Raw genomic sequence first — 16,368 nt, forward strand, 5'->3', positions numbered from 1 at the left:
TTTGGAGTCGAACAGACCTGAGTTTCCCATCCTAGCTCTTCTGCTTACTGGCCTGCAACTTTGGGCAAGTTACTTAACCTTTCTGAACCTGTTTCTTGTGTGTAAAATCTCAATAAAAAAAATCACCTCCTCTCTGTTTTGAAGTTGATGGAACATAGGAAACACTAAAAGTTTAAGAAATGACACCTTGTGGGCCATATACAGTGTCTGACTCATAGGGTATCAGTAAATTATACCTTTTACTGTTTTTCTGCCTTTGCTAGCTCCCAGTTTGAAGGGAAATGGGAAATTTGGTGGTTTTAAAAATCCATGGGAGGAATGCAAAAATATACAGGGATGATCTGAGATCTAGGATTCTGTTTAGATCATTACCAAAACCAAACCAAACCCTTTGCCATCGAGTTGGTTCTGACTCATAGCGATCATATAGGACAGAGTAGAACTGCCCCACAGGGTTTCCTAGAAGTGCCTGGTGAATTTGAATTGCCCACCTTTTGGTTAGCAGCTGTAGCTCTTAACCACTATGTCACTAGGGTTTCCATGTCTAGACCGTTAGCTGTTTCTATTTGTTTTATTTAATTGCAAAGAATGGGAATTCCAGAACACTTAATTGTACTCATGAGGAGCCTGTACATAAAACAAGAGGCAGTTGTTCAAACAAAACAAGGACATACTGCATGGTTTAAAGTCAGGAAAGGTGTGCATCAGGGTTATATCCTTTCACCATACCTATTCAATCTGTATGCTGAGGAAATAATCCGAGAAGCTATACTGTATGAAGACAAACAGGGCATCAGTATTGGAGGAAGACTCATTAACTATCTGCATTATGCAGATGACACAACCTGGCTTGTTGAAGGTAAAGAGGACTTGAAGCACTTACTGATGAAGATCAAAGACCATAGCCTTCAGTATGAATTGCAGCTCAACATAAAGAAAACAAAAATCTTCACAACTGGACCGATGAGCAACATCAGCATAAACAGAGAAAAGATGGAAGTTGTCAAGGATTTCATTTTACTTGGATCCACAATCAACAGCCGTGGAAGCAGCAGTCAAGAAATCAAAAGACGCATTGTGTTGGGCAAATCTGCTGTGAAAGACCTCTTTAAAGTGTTGAAAAGCAAAGATGTCACCTTGAAGACTAAGGTGCTCCTGACTCAAGCGATGGTGTTTTCAATTGCACCATATGCATGCAAAAGCTGGACAATGAATAAGGAAGACTGAAGAAGAATTGGCGCCTTTGAATTGTGGAGTTGGCGAAGAATATGGAATATACCATGGACTTCCAAAAGAACAAACGTGTCTTGGAAGAAGTACAACCAGAATGCTCCTTAGAAGCAAGAATGGAGAGATTGCATCTTACATACTTTGTACATGTTGTCAGAAGGGACCAGCCCCTGGAGAAGGACATCATGCTTGGTAAAGTAGAGGGTCAGAGAAGAAGAGGAAGGCCCTCAATGAGGTGGACTGACACAGTGGCTACAACAATGGGCTCAAGCATAACAAGGATTATGAAGGTGGTGCAGGACCAGGCAGTGTTTCATTCTGTAGTACACAGGGCCGCTATGAGTTAGAACCGGCTCAATGGCACCTAATAACAACAACAACAGTTTACTAGGGACAGTTATGGCTGGCCTACCTACCAGTCTTTTCATCATTTTGTAGTTCATCCAGCCATACGGTTCAATAGTGCCCTGTCTGTATAGAACAGTTGAACTTGATTCTTAGAGTTATAGCCAGGCCAGAAGGAGAAAAACTGAGTCTATCATTAGTAGTACATACAGCCCGGAATTGGAATGGGAAAGTTCTGAAAAAAAGTTAGTTCTGGGTTCTGGTGCCACAGGCCACATGTCCCGTGTACTCTACTGTCCTTTCTCTCTGATTGTTTTTCTTTGCTTATTTGTAGTGCTTCCTCCCTCATAACTTCAGCTTGCAGAATCATACCTATTGTTTATTGGGTATACACCCAACAAAGGGCTCAGGATTTGCCGCTTATTCAAAGCATCGAGGTGATTCTGCTGTAGGTGGCTGGTGGGCCACACTTTCAGAAACGATGTTGTTAGCTGCCATGAAGTCAGCCCCTACTCATCGTGACCCCATGCACAAAGGAAAGAAATGCTGCTTGGTCCTTTGCCATCCGCCATGATCTGTTGTGGATAGGATCGTTGTGATCCATAGGGTTTTCGTTGGCTGATTTTCAGAAGTAGATCGCCAGGCCTTTCTTCCTAGTCCATTTTAGCCTGGAAGCTCTGCTTAAACCTGTTCTGCATTATAGCAATACACAAGTTTCCGCTGCCAGATGGGCGGGGCTGCACATGAGGTGCACTGCCTAGAAATTGAAACCCATCTCCTCCATGGAAGGCCGGAATCGTATCACTGAACCACCACTGCCCCCTTGGGAAACATTAGGGTGCAGAAAACGAGGCTTTCTAATGGACAGTCACAATGCTGCTTGTTAAATGCTGGAAGACATTAAGTGTTGAGAGAAGAACAGAGAGCTTTGGAACACTAGAAGAGGCGCAGTAACTTCTGTGAGGGTTGGGGTTGGAGAAGGTTTCACAGAGCCGACACCTCAGCCTCAGAATAGGGACTTACCAGGAAGAGAGAAGGGGAAGGCTTTCAAGACCTCCAGAAAAGGATGAGCAGAGGCATTCAGAAAAAATGATGGGCCCGTTTTCTGGAGATGGTGAAGTATTTGGGAGGCAGAGTGGCTGTAGTAGCTCAGATCATGAAGAGCCTTGTTTGTTGTGTGACATTTAGTTCTCTGTGACGGGGCCTCAGAAATGTTTAGGTTAGTAAGTGACAAGTTTAGATTTGACTTTTAGAAGGATGATTTTGGTTTCAGTGTAAAGGATAGAATGATAGGGGAGGGACAACCTGCAAGGAGACCCGTGAGGAGACAGTGGCATAATGTAGGTGAGCTGTGATGAGGAACGGAAGTTGGCCAGTGGGATGCAGATGCAGAGCAGGGGACGGATGAGAGAATGCAGAGAACTGGAGTGAGTGTGGGGAGTGAAGTACCCAGCTTGGAGAGTGGGTGACATCCACCCAGGTTTGAAGTCAGGTACAGATTTAGGTGGAGAGCAGGAGAGAACAGTAACGAGTGTTAATTCAGGTCTATCTGGTAGAGAAGCCAGTAACCAGTTGGAAGAATGGAGACCCAGCTTAAGAGGGAGGTTGAGCACTGTTTAGAAGTTTGTAAATTGCTGGTATTTGGTGATGAATGAAGGCATGGGGATGTGGGGGAGTTCTCAAAAAGAGCCTTAGGGTAAAAAAAAGAAAAAGAGACATAGGATTAGAATACCAAGAAATAGAATCTCCGCCCGCCCCCCACCCCCAAATACAATGAAGTAGGAGTGCCTGGTGGGGCAGTAGTAAAATGCTTGGCTGCTAACTGAAAAGGTCGGCGGTTCAAACCCACCAGCCACTGTGCAGGAGAAACATGTGGCAGTCTACTTCTGTAAAGATTTACAGACTAGGAAATCCTATGGGGCAGTTCTATTCTGTCCTATAGGGTCACTATGAGTTGGAATTGACTCAATGGCAATGGGGGTGTAAAAATACAATAAAAAAGGAATACAGAAGAAGAACTGATGCATTCAAATCGTGGTGCTGGCAACGAATATTGAGCATACCGTGCCCTGCCAGAAGAATGAACAAATTGGTCTTAGACAACCAGCACTCACCTTAGAAGTGAGGATGACAAAGCTTCGGCTTACTTGTTTTTGGACATTTCATCAAGAAAGACAAATCTCTAGAAAAGGACAACATGTTTGATAGAGGGCATCATAGATTGAATTATGTCCGCTCCAAAATTGTGTAGTAACTTGGTTAGGCCATGTGTGATTGTCCTCCATTTTGTGATTGTAATTTTATGTTGAGCGGATAAGGGTGGGATTGCAACACCACCCTTACTGCGGTCACCTCCCTAATCCAAGGTAAAAAGAGTTTCCCTGGAGTGTGGCCTGCACCACCTTTTATCTCACAAGAGATAAAAGGAAAGGGAAGCAAGCAGAGAGTTGGGGACCTCGTATTACCAAGAAAGCAGCACCAGGAGCAGAGTGCATCCTCGGAACCCAGGGTCCCTGCACCTGAGAAGCTCCTGACTGTGGGAAGATTGAGGACAAGGTTCCAGAGCCGACAGAGAGAGAAAGCCTTCCCCTGGTGCTGACGCCTTGGATTTGGACTTTTAGCCTACTTTACTGTGAGGAAATAAGTTTCTCTTTGTCACAGCCATCCACTTGTGATATTTCTATTATAGCAGCACTAGATGACTAAGACAAAGGGGCAGAGAAAACAAGGGAAACCCTCAACGTGATGGACTGACACAATACATGCAAAAATGGGCCCAAATATGACAAAAACAAATGATCATTAAGATGTTACAAGACCAGGCAACATTTCATGAGTTGGAGCTGACTAGTCGGCAACTAACAACAACAACAATAAAAATATCAACATATAAAGGACCAGGAAGGAGAGGCCATCTTGAAGACATTTCAGAAGGATAGATTAGACATGTGTGACTACTTAACGGTGATCTTGAATCTAATTCAAATATTACCAATGCGAGCTGTCATTATTTTTGTTCTTTTCTGTTGCACTTATATCACGGCCTAATGTTTTGAGATTCTCTGATTAACTATTGTGTAAAAGGTAAGCCAAAAAAAGAAAAAAATAGAGGAAGACACAATTTTTATCCCTTTATTAATTCGAGAATTATTTTTTACAATTCGTACTACATACATATGAATGGCATGGAGATAAACAGATTGGCCCCTTCAACAAGCTCACTTTGTTCCAGTAGGTGTGGAGTTATACAAAACAAACATTGCAGATACTGAATGATACACTGCAAGAGTTGGGTGTGCCGGTGCTGGGGGGCATAGAGTGGAGAGGGTCACAAAATGAGAAGATTTATGATGTAGCAGAGAAAACACTGGCTGGGGAATTCAGAATAAAGGGTCACAAGCAGGTAAGAAGGGCCAGGGACAGCCTACAGGAGAAGGTGAGTTTTTAACACAATACATAGACAAAGAAAACAGGTTTAGAGGTAAAGTGAAAACAGCACTAAATGCAGGTTCTAGTCCTGCTACAGGAGCCCAGGTGGCCCAAGCAGGCTGCAATGGGCTGTTAATCCAAAAGTTGGAGGTTGAACCCACCCAGCCACTTGGTGGAGGAAAGGCCTGGTGAACCGCTTCTGTAAAGATAACTGCCAAGAAAACCAAACCTTATGGACTACTTCTACTCTGTAACACATGGGGTAACCATGAGTCTGGGAGACTCCAGGGAAGCTAACAACAATCCTGCTACCACTTCCACTAGGCTACCCTTAGTCTTCCTGGGCATGGCTCTGTTCTCTAAGAGCCCGCAATCAGCCACCTCACAGTGCTTGGAAGAAGAAATGGCTGCCCAACATTCCCTCCCCTCATCCACTTGTTCCAGGTACTTCCATCAGGTGATTTGTCAGAGCCAGGAGTCAGGAGCAAACAGGAAAGTTAACCTTGCTTGTCCCTGCTTCTGAGAACAGGTGTGCAGGGGGAACTCTTGTTCAGTAGTTTTCTTGTCAGATGGTTCTTTTCCAAAGGGAGACAGAACTGTGTCGTGTTTAAGAGCAAGAGCCTTGGAATGAGACTTGTGCTTAAATTCTGGATCTGCCTCTTATCCCCTGGGTGACCTTCAGCAATTTATTCCACCTCACTAAGCCTCAGTCTTTGTTACCTAAAATTTTGGGATAAAGAAACGTAACCCATAGGAATGTCCTGGGGATTAAAGGATAAATGTATACAAACCCCAGAGCACAGTACCCGGCACAGCGTGGCTATTCAGAAATAATCTGTTGATGGAACAAGTGCTGACTATTGTATTAATGACATCCAAGAAAGGGAGTTTACGCACAAACCGCAGTCCTCTCCTCCCCAAATCTCTGCCAGGAAGAAAGCCAGCGTCGTAGAACTTAAAGGGACTTTCGATGGGTGGAACCTTGAACGGGTGGGACCCCGGAGTCCTTCGCGTGGGCGGAGGCGGTACGTGCTGGGGTCACTGTCACCGGTAAAGGGAAGGGTCCAAGTGAGTCCCCATTCGTCGTGCGGTCTGGTACCCAAGAGAAGAGACAAGTCGCTTGCCCGCGGGCGTCTCGGGGGGCCGGTTCCGAGGCGGGAGCGAAGGAAAGAGAGGAGGGGCGACTAGGGGAATTTCCCCGCCTCTCCCTCCCTGGTTCCATAAATCACCGCAGCAGTGGCGGCGGCAGCGGCGGAGCCGGGAAGTGCACGGAGCCGGAGCGCAGCGTGGTGGCACTAGACACCTCCCTTTCCCCCACCTCTTTCTTTCTTTCAGTTTTTTTTTTTTTTTTTTAAACCTCCCTCCCTCCCTCTTTGCTCTGGTGCTTGCCCCAGCCTTGCAGCCGGGTCGCCGCTCCTCCTCTCCCCGCGCCGCAGCCCGCCCTCGCCGCAGCCGCCTCGCTGCGCGGGCACCGGGGGAAGCGAAAGCTCCGCGGCTCGCGGCCCCGACTGTCAGCCCGGCGGCCGCGCGGCCCGCGCTTCCCGGGCTGCGGGCGCCGCCGCTCTCCGAGACGCCCGCCGCGCCTCGGGGGCCGAGCTGGCGCTCGGAGTCCCTACGACCGCTCTAGCGACCGCTTCCTCTCCCGCCCGCCGCCGGAGCTCGGCGATGGTGGCCGCCCGAGCTCCCGCGCCGTAGCCGGGCGCCCCCTAAGTTTGGGAGCTGCCGCCGCGGCGCGGAGAGGACTCTGCAGAAGAGGAAGAAAGTTTTGCGGGTGCTCCGAGCGGGCCCTGGGAGCATCGCCCGTTCCTCCTTCCCGCTTCCCCGCGCCCTGAGTCCGTCGGCGGGGACTGGGAGGAGGCAGCATGGCCCGCGAGCCGGAGGAAGAGGAGACAGCCGGGACAACCGCCCTGATCCGCTGCTGCCGGGCGCGGCGGCCGCCCTTCTGGCTGCTTTGCCTGGTCGTGTGCTGGCTCCCGGGCGCCTTGGGCGACGCCGACTTCTCCATCCTGGACGAGGCGCAAGTGCTGGCGAGCCAGATGCGAAGGCTGGCGGCCGAAGAGCTGGGGGTCGTCACCATGCAGGTAAGTGGCCCTCTTCGCGTTCCCACACTTGTCAGGCATCTTGCCTTTCTCCTCTACTCAGGAGACCTCTGTCCCATTCCCGGTGCAGGTCCCCTAGACCGTGCACTACCCTTCTTGCATGCACAGAGCCCCCGGTCCTGCCAGATCGCTTCTATTCTTTGCGTAGATCCCTGCTAACTACACACCAACTCGTCTTTCATAAACTCACACACCCCTCCCTTTCTCCTCGACAGAACCGAACCCACTTTCCCCTCGCACAGCACCCCCTCTCTTCCGAGCACCAGCTTATTTTTCTCGGTGAGGATTTTTCGGTGTCCTCCCACCTCTTTCCTTAATTTTCACACTTTCTCCCCTGCACACTTGTTTTCACTCCGCCACCCCTGCAAACTCTTCTTTCCTCTTTGTGCACCCACCCCTGGGGAGCTGGCCCCGGCAGGCTCGGCAGATTCCCCGAGGTCCTCACCCCACCCCTTGACCACCTTCTCGAGTTTCCCCGACCGAGGCGCAGAGGCGTAGCAAGGGAACTAGAGGGGGGCTTTTGCCCGTCGCCAGAAGTCCAAGGGGGCGCCTACGAGGCCGGCGGGCGAATCCCCCTCCCGCGGTCGAAGAGGCCGACGGGGTGGGGAACAGATTGCCGCTGGGCGCTTGTTACCCTCGCTGCGCCTCTGCTGAGGCGCCCCGATGGGCGCGGGGAGCAAAGGCACCGCTGCTTGCACAGCGGTGGGGGAGTGGGCTCTGCGCTCCCCCCGCACACCGGTATGTTGGGGGAGGGGCTGGTCTGGTAGATTCCTGATTCTTGTCCTGTATGTGGGACTTTTTTTTTATTGCTTTCCGCTGTAGCTGCTGTGGGTTGAGCGCTGTTTGCCGTGCGATTTTTGTTTTCTGTGCTTTTGGGGGGAAAGAGGAAAAAGGAAGCAAAGTGAATAAGGTTCCCATTTTTCCGGATTGTTTATCCTGCTTATCCTCCTCAGGAGAGGAAGAGAGGCTTCCAGAAAAATTGCCGGTGGCTAATAAGGAATGCTGAAGATGGTACTAGTAGCCAACATTAGTAAAAATGATTAAACAGCAACCACCTGGAGATTCCATCCCGCCGTCATTTTAATCCACTTCGCCGGAAAGGCCCACTTGATTAGGAGAGATTGAGATGACATTTGGAGTCTGATAAAAAAAAAAATTCTTAAGTAAAATAACATCATTCTCTTATGCATTCTAACAATAATATTGGTGAAGAATACCGCCTTCGAAAGAGCGAAGTTTCCAGGGATGTGTTACTGGAATGAATTTCTGATTTCGGTTCTCACTGCGACCACCCTTACCACCACCCACCGGGAAAGATGTTTTGAGTCACTTGGTAATTGCTGTTTCCCCCATCTTTTTGCACCCTCCTCCCCATCCAGGCTCCTCCCAAGATGCTACAGTTTTTCTTAAACCAGTTCCGCAGATGATTTTCTCTGTAGTGAAAAACGATTGGGATTTTTTTCCAAGGGTGAGGTGGGGTTGAGGAGTGGATGGTTTGCTTCAAAGGTAATTTAACATTTTTTGTGTGTGTGTGTGTGTACATGTACTCGGGCCCTGAACTGCAATAGAATCGGATTTTCTTCATTTGCATAATGAAAGATAAGCCCTTAAGTAAGATACATCATTTAACTATTCCTTTCTGTGCTGATCTTTCAGGTTCATATTTAGCTATAATTTTTTCCATATGCATTTTCTGATTCCTGATTATTGTTGACAGTTCTTAGACGTAAAGTAAGTGACTTTTAGAGGAGATGGAACTAAAATATTAGGAAATGATTAGGATTTCTTTTTCATTGGTCGGTGTTTCAATTCACAGCACAAAGAGAATTGTAATTTTACATAGTAGCAGCCCTTCTAATAAAGGAAACATAATATGTTGCAGTTTCGGACTCTGCTTGTAGGATTAGTAGGCACTTGTCCCCCTCCACCCCATCAGTAGGGCTGGACAAGGGATCTTAGGGTTTTTTTTTTTTTTCTTCCCCTCTTCCCCATGTAAGCCAAGGACTTGCTTTTCTAAGATGCTGACAGCAGTTTTACTGTTTCTCACCTGATCTACGACAAAAGGTGAAATCTGATCCCAACACATTGTCATTCAGGCAGGGATCTAAAGCAAATGTGGATTTAAAAGGCTTCCCTGTTGAAAAAGAGACACTTCTGAGAAAAAAAAAAAAAAAACTCTGCTCGGTGAGGGGTTTGTGCCCAAATGGCCCTTTATCTCCTTCCAACTGGCCTCTTTCTAACACCTTTGCAATCTCATTGTGGAGACTGGCCTCCTGCGGACAGGGTTTTGTCTGGCAAAATGTGAAGTGGCTTCTCTCCTTTTTTGAAAGGAGAAGCACATACTGTATTTAAATTCCTCTTCTTGAGCTGTACATTGATCTGCCACTTGCCTCCATCTGGGGAAATTGGGGGAATCTCTTTTTAATTTAGTTAGACTGCCAGCGGTTTGGGGGAAGACTTGTAAAAATAAAATCTAATTCAGGTTAGATTTTTGGCCCTTAGAGCAAAGATTGTGAGCCTCACGTTTTCCTCTGTAAACCTTTGGGGCTTGTTCAATGGATCTGAAATTACAGGAATTTAGTGTGCCACAGTGGTTAAAGCCCCCGGTTGTTAACTGAAAGGTCGGCGTTTTGAGCCCACCAGCCGCTCCTCCGGAGAAAGATGTGGTCGTCTGCTTCTGTAAAGATACATAGCCTCGGAAATCCTATGGAGCAGTTCTGCTCGGTCCTGTGGGGTCGCTATGAGTTGGAATTGACTCGACAGCAGTGGGTTTGGTTTTAGTGACCTAAAGTGCAGGTTATGTAGTCCTTCTTTGTAGAATGTTGGACTTAATAGATGCGGTGGTCTTAATCACTCGTAAGGTAAGCCAAGTCAGACTTCCATGCGAATATGGGGGTGGGGAGAGGAGGTTTCCTTTAGTGGATTGACTCCTTTCGTTTGACCTTGGCATTTTTGAGCACAGGCTGGACCTTTTAGGACAGCATCTCATTTTATGAGAAACTTTCTGTAGCTCAGTTTATATGTAAAAAGTCAATTTCCAGACTTTTAAATGGCTTCTGCTGCTGACATTTTCCAAGAACAATTTTATTTTTGAGAGATTGCAAAGTAGCCCTCAAACTAGGCCTGTTTTTTTTTTTTTTTTTTTTTTTGCAGCATTGCGAATGGCAGCACGTAAGGCTCACAGTAGGTTGCAAGGGCTAATTTTACAAAAACAAAAACCAGGCCTTCTTTCAGTGCTGTAGTTCCCATGACATAGTTTTGCTTGCTGATAGAGAAGACAGCTTGAAAAGCGGTTTATCATAAAGGTTTCCTTGGAAAGGATTTCTAATGGAGGCTGCCTGCTTATGTTTTTTTGTTGTTCCTTTTTAGTAATGGACTAAAAACAAAAACAAAAAAACAAACCAAAACCTTTAAGTGATTTGCACCAACTAATTTTGCCAGTGCCCTGGGAAAGCTGCCGACTGAATACTGCCCCCCTGGCAGCAGACATCATACATCATGGGTAAAAGTCAAAAACCTAATCATAGTCTCCTCAGGGGTCTATCAGCGTTCAGGTCTGGGGAGCAGCAGTGTGTGGCTGGGTCCTGGGACACTTGCTTCTACTTATGCATTTACGCAACAACTTTTTATCAAACAGCATCCTGGAGTGGAAGGAACCCCCTGTTGGGTATTTGGAGACCTGGATTCCAGCTCTGTCTCTTTATAAGTTGGGTGACCTTTATCTGTAAAATTGGGGTTGATGATGATTCCTAGAGATTTGCTGTGTGGACTTCATGAAAATAATGCACGTGAAGGCACCTGTTAAGCTGGGGCTGAGAAATGATGATGGGATGCCATTGGACTTAAATCAGTGAATCATGATTGATTGCTTAGTGTGCACAGAGTACCATACTAGGTGTCCAGGGGGCTCATAAAGAATTATTCCAGCACTGGCTCTTAGGAGCTTACAGTCCAGTGGAGAAGGTAAGATCACACAGGTTAAAACAGCTAAGTAGCAATGCCTGCTTGTTATAAGGCATAACTGGCTTTGGGAGCCATTTCACCAGGCACTTATAAGGCCCATTTAACATTATATGACAATAAGGCTTCCTAACAGCAAGGGCCTGGCACATGGCCAGTGTGCCCGCCTGGATGTTCTTTCTAACACAGCTTGTTGGGCTGGACATACTCACTCTGAACTTGGCAGACACGCCAGCAGGTTGGTCAGACAGCTGCTAGATGAGGCCTGAGGGGGGGTGGTTTCCTTCCAATAGGAGCAGAAGAAATATCAGAAGCACAAACTATAGCTTCAACTCAAGTCCAAAGAGCAGCAGCCAGGAGAGACGTGACTTCAGGAACTGAAAGGCTCAGCTGGGGCAGTGGTGTTGGCTGAAAGTATGGAACAATGTTTTAAATAGTGACTACGGTGGGAAGGGAAAGGGCATGCCTTCTTTGTATGCAACAGAACATTAGTACATAAGTTCATTCATTTTTGCACGCATTTAACAAACTTTTGGGGGCTTCTACTCTATGTTATTTTACTCTATGAGGGTACTTGGGTTAGACTAGGCTGGGGATCAACAGTGAATAAGGTCAGGTCTATGCCCATAAAAATAAGCTCTCAGCTAATGATGGAGATGAGATACAAAAAGGCATTATGACGTAGGGGTCAGCCAGAGGCACAGAGGTCTTACAATGCAATGGATTCGTGCAGTGGTAGAGGTGGTGGTGGTGTTGCCTCGTGCTGCGGAGTTGATTCCAACTCATGACGACCCTGTGTGTTATAAAGTAGAACTGTTCTGTAGGGTTTTCTTGGCTGTAGTTTTTATGGAAGCAGACTGCCAGGCTGTTTCTCCTGCAGAGCTGCTGGGTGGGTTTGAACTGCCAATCTTAGGTTTACTGGCTGAGTGCTACCCAGGAACCGAATGGTAGACCTGTTGTTGTTGTTGTTAGGTGCCCTCGAGTCGGTTCCGACTCATAGCGACCCTGTGCACAACAGAATGAAACACTGCCCAGTCCTGCACCATCCTTACAATCGTTGTTATGCTTGAGCTCATTGTTGCAGCCACTGTGTCAATCTGCCTCGTTGAGGGTCTTCCTCTTTTCTGCTGACCCTGTACTCTGCCAAGCATGATGTCCTTCTCCAGGGACTGATCCCTCCTGACAACATGTCCAAAGTATGTAAGATGCAGTCTTCGCCGTTCTTGCCTCTAAGGAGCATTCTGGCTGCACTTCTTCCAAGACAGATTTGTTCGTTCTTTTGGCAGTCCCTGGCATATTCAATATTCTTTGCCAAATGGTAGACCTAGGAACAGGTTATTATGGAAGCACAGAAGAGGGCTGCCCAAGCACCACTGGTGAGGTCAAGGCATTCGGCTACTTCTCCCTTGACGTGTTCAGTGAAAACTTCACGCACAGAAGCTGGTCCTCATAGCAGCAGCATGGCCATAAACATGAAGGGTAAAAAGGTCAGTAGTTCATCAGACATTTCTAAATCCCTTTGATGGCACCAGACAACACAGCTGGGTACATCTTAAACTCGTTAATAGGAGGGTGGCTCTGACTCCTATGCAACCCTTTCTGTATGGTTCCCATGTCTCATTTAGTTTCTTTGGCTATCATGAGCTAGAACTTCTGTGGTTATTGGACACAAGTCCCTTGATGGCTGTATTATAACTGCATGGTGATTTACAGTCATGTTAGGGAAGGTTTGTATTTTTCACTAAAACATGTGAGTCATACCAGGCATGGCACAATTTAGAGTGATTTGAATGTGTTCTTATGCAATATACTATGTTTTAGGAAAAGAAAATCACCTGCATTTGCAAATAATGCGATTTAATTAGGTGGCTTGTGTATAATATAAGCTTCAGTGGAAAAATTGCTGCCTTGTTCTCCTTTGAAATTTAACGTTTGAGGGCAGAAGAAAATGGACCATTGATGGGTAATTCTTGGTTGAACTTGGTAAGAAAGAGCCTAAGAAAAACCTGTTGAAGGACTTCCGATTAACTATCCTGTTGCACTTAGTACCTCTTCAGCTTCCTCCCCACTAAGACCTGTCTTTGCTGGCATCGTCCCTCGTGTTTATTATGTTTTTCTTGCCAATTCTCCTTGAGCCTGGAGGAGTTGAGGAAAGGAGATGGTTTCACACTTTATAACTTGGTGCTATTTCTGGTTGTTGCTTGGGGAGTTCCTTCCTTTGAGCTTAAGTGGATGAACAGAGAGGAACCTTGCAAAACTCTGGAATTTTGGTATTACCTTTCACCGTGGAGTGGGATCTATTTTAGATCTGCCTGGACTTGGTGTGAGGATTTATTGAAGTTGAAAATATGAAGGGATGACAATTTTGACCAGCCAATTATATAACTGTGTAGCTTCTGGCATGTTACGAAATATCTGAACCTCAGTGTCTTCATGCTTCATGTAGTTAATAGGGAGAAGTAAAATTTAAAAGATGACAAAGTATCTTGCATAGGGCCTAACAAAGGAGCAGTCAGTAAACATAAATACATATATGGCAGCTTGTTTGGTGCCTGAGCGCAGGCAACCACAGCATAGCTCCTGCTCCTAAATGAAACCAAAATCCAGTCTTCAGGACCAACAGATTTCAATGTGGCAGTTGATTTCAGTCCTTTGTCCCACGGTTTCAATCCTCTTTCCCCAGAGGATATGCGAGACCATCTTTTGGGGTGTATTAAGAAAATATTAGACCTGCTATTTGGAAACCCTGGTGGTGTAGTGGTTAACAAAAAGGTTGGTAGTGTAAATCCACCAGGTGCTCCTTGGAAACCCTGTAGGGCAGTTCTACTCTGTCCTTCCTATAGGGTCACTATGAGTTGGAACCGACTCGACAGCAGTGGGTTTGGTTTTTCTTATTTTATTCAAATTTGGAGCCCTGGTGGCACAGTGGTTAAGAGCTCAGGCCTTATTTTTGGCTAGGGTGACACAATAATGGTTTTATTCAGACATGTCATCCAAAAAAAAAAAATTAAATATTTCTGTTCAAAATATTTATATGTATTTGTGAACTACAAATTATATGTACTAGCGTACCAGTGGGGACCCTGGTGGTACGGTGGTTAAGAGCTATGGCTGCTAACCAAAAAGTCAGCAGTTTGAATCCATCAGGCGCTCTTTGGAAACTATGGGGCAGTTCTACTGTGTCCTACAGGGTTGCTATGAGTTGGAATTGACTCTCCGGCAACGGATTTGGTTTTGGTTTATTCAAATTTATTTATTTCTAAGGTTTTGGTTATAAAGATTTAAACATATATATGTACCAAGGTAAAGAGAATAGTGTAAGAACTCCCATGTGCCTCTCACCCAGTTAAACAATTACCAGCTCAGGCTTGTTTCACCCCTACCTCCACCTGCTCTTCCCCTCACCCCAGATTATCTTGAATCAAATTCAGGCATCACATAATTTCATCCATAATATATTTATTTTTTAGTACATCTTTCTTTATTTTCTGTATTTTCATGCTTTACAAAATACATAATATCTTGGTACCAGTTGCCACTGAGTCCGCACTGACTCATGGCAAGCCCTGTGTGTCAGAGTGCAACTGCGCTCCTAGGGTTTTGGCAGTAGATCACCAGGCCTTTCTTCTGAGGCACCTGTGGTGGACTTGAACCTCTAACCTTTCAGGTGATAGTCGAGTGCATTAACCATTTCCACCATGCAGGGACTCCAGTGTATTGGTACACTAAAAAAAAACCATTGCTGATGAATCAATTCCGACTCCTAGCGACACTATGGGGCAGAGTAGAACTGGCCCATAGAGTTTCCAGTGAGCACCTGGTGGATTCGAACTGCCGACTTGTTGGTTAGCAGCCATAGCTCTTAACCATTGTGCCACCGGGGTTTCCAGTGATACACTAAAAAATACATATAATTTGTAGTTTACAAATATATGTAAATATTTTGGCGAGAAATATTAAAAAAAAATTTTTTTGATGACATGTCTGAACAAAACCATTATTGTGTCACTCTAACCAAAAACCAAACTCGTTGCCGTCGAGCCAATTCCGACTCATAGCAACCCTATAGGACAGAGTAGAACCTCCAAGGAGTGGTTGGTGGATTTGTACTGCCGACCTTTTGGTTAGAAGCTGTAGCTCTTAACCACGGCACCACCAGTGCTCCACTGTGTCACCTTAGTCCTTTACAAATAGCTGCTCCTCAGACTTCCAGATGTAACGCCCAAGCTTCTTCCTTTGGGAAGCACCTCTGGGATCCCGTTTTTTAAACCTTAGTGTGCTATACAGTCCTCCTTTTCATTTCTCACCGTTCCATTGTTTTCTTAATGGCTGGAATAGTTTGTGCATACGTGCTTGGCTGATGCTGAGTGGACCACACAGTAAAGACCACATCTTTTGCTTGCTTCTGTTCTCTCTGCCCCCTGGAGGAGGCAGGAATGAGAAAGGAATAAGGCAAGATGATAGCCCTAAGTGGGAGAGAGGGGAAGGTTGAAGAGGAAGAGCTGGACTATAGACACACCAGTCTGTCAGCAAATATTCGCTGGGTGGCACAAGCACTTGAAAGATTGGTGGTTCAGGTCCACCCAGAGGCTTCTCAGAAGAAAGCTTGCTCATCTGCTTCCAAAATATCAGCCATCAAAAACCCTATGGAGCAGAGTTCTACTGTGACACACATGGGGTTACCATGAGTTGGAATCGACTCCATGGCAGCTGGTTTGGCCTTTGGTTTTGGCTTCATGCTGTCTTAGAGGTTGGCAGAGTACAGGAGAAATGTAGGACATCCAGCCTTCCCTCTGAGAGCTCATGTCTTGTCAAGGAGGCTAAAGCAACTTATATGATTCAAGACAGTATAGAAAGAAAGGCTAAAACATGGAGGTTATACCCAGGGTTACTAAATCCAGTGTCTACATGTGGGGGTAGGTCCTTGTGTGGTGCAAACGGTTTGTGCTTGACTGCTAACCTGAAGGTTCGTGGTTTGAACCCATCCAGCAGTACTGCAGGAGAAAAGGCTTGGTGATCTGCTGCTGGTTCAATTACTGCTATGGAGCAGTTCTACTCTGTAACACATGGGGTCGCCATGAGTCCAAATCAACTTGATGGCAACAAACAACAATAACATGTGAGGGTCAGCTAGGTAAAATGGTAAAGCGGGCCAGTTGTAGGGCAACAGGGAGTGGTGTTGACTGTTGCAAAATGGAGGGTATGATCCCTGGCTGAGGGGTGCGGTACCACTCAGCTTGTACCATTGTTGCCAAGTGGCATTGTGAGTCCAGTCTTTCACAACGCTGTTTTAAAGGAGAAGCTG

At 46.2% G+C, this 16,368-nt stretch overlaps 1 protein-coding gene across 3 annotated transcripts in view; it reads left to right on the plus strand.

Moving 5' to 3' along the window:
* Nucleotides 1-6,452: 6,452 nt before the first annotated feature.
* Nucleotides 6,453-16,368, plus strand: part of CACHD1 (cache domain containing 1) — a 295,097-nt gene continuing 285,181 nt past the window's right edge. Inside the window, exon 1 of one of the 3 annotated variants that reach the window (XM_049879478.1) lies at nt 6,453-7,085. In XM_049879478.1, coding sequence (XP_049735435.1) covers nt 6,867-7,085 — 219 coding nt within the window. In that variant the 5' untranslated portion in view covers nt 6,453-6,866. The remainder of the gene's footprint in view (nt 7,086-16,368) is intronic. The other 2 variants (XM_049879479.1, XM_049879480.1) reach the window with 2 other exon arrangements.

Source organism: Elephas maximus, chromosome 3, assembly GCF_024166365.1.
Source record: "Elephas maximus indicus isolate mEleMax1 chromosome 3, mEleMax1 primary haplotype, whole genome shotgun sequence".
NCBI lineage: Eukaryota > Metazoa > Chordata > Mammalia > Proboscidea > Elephantidae > Elephas > Elephas maximus.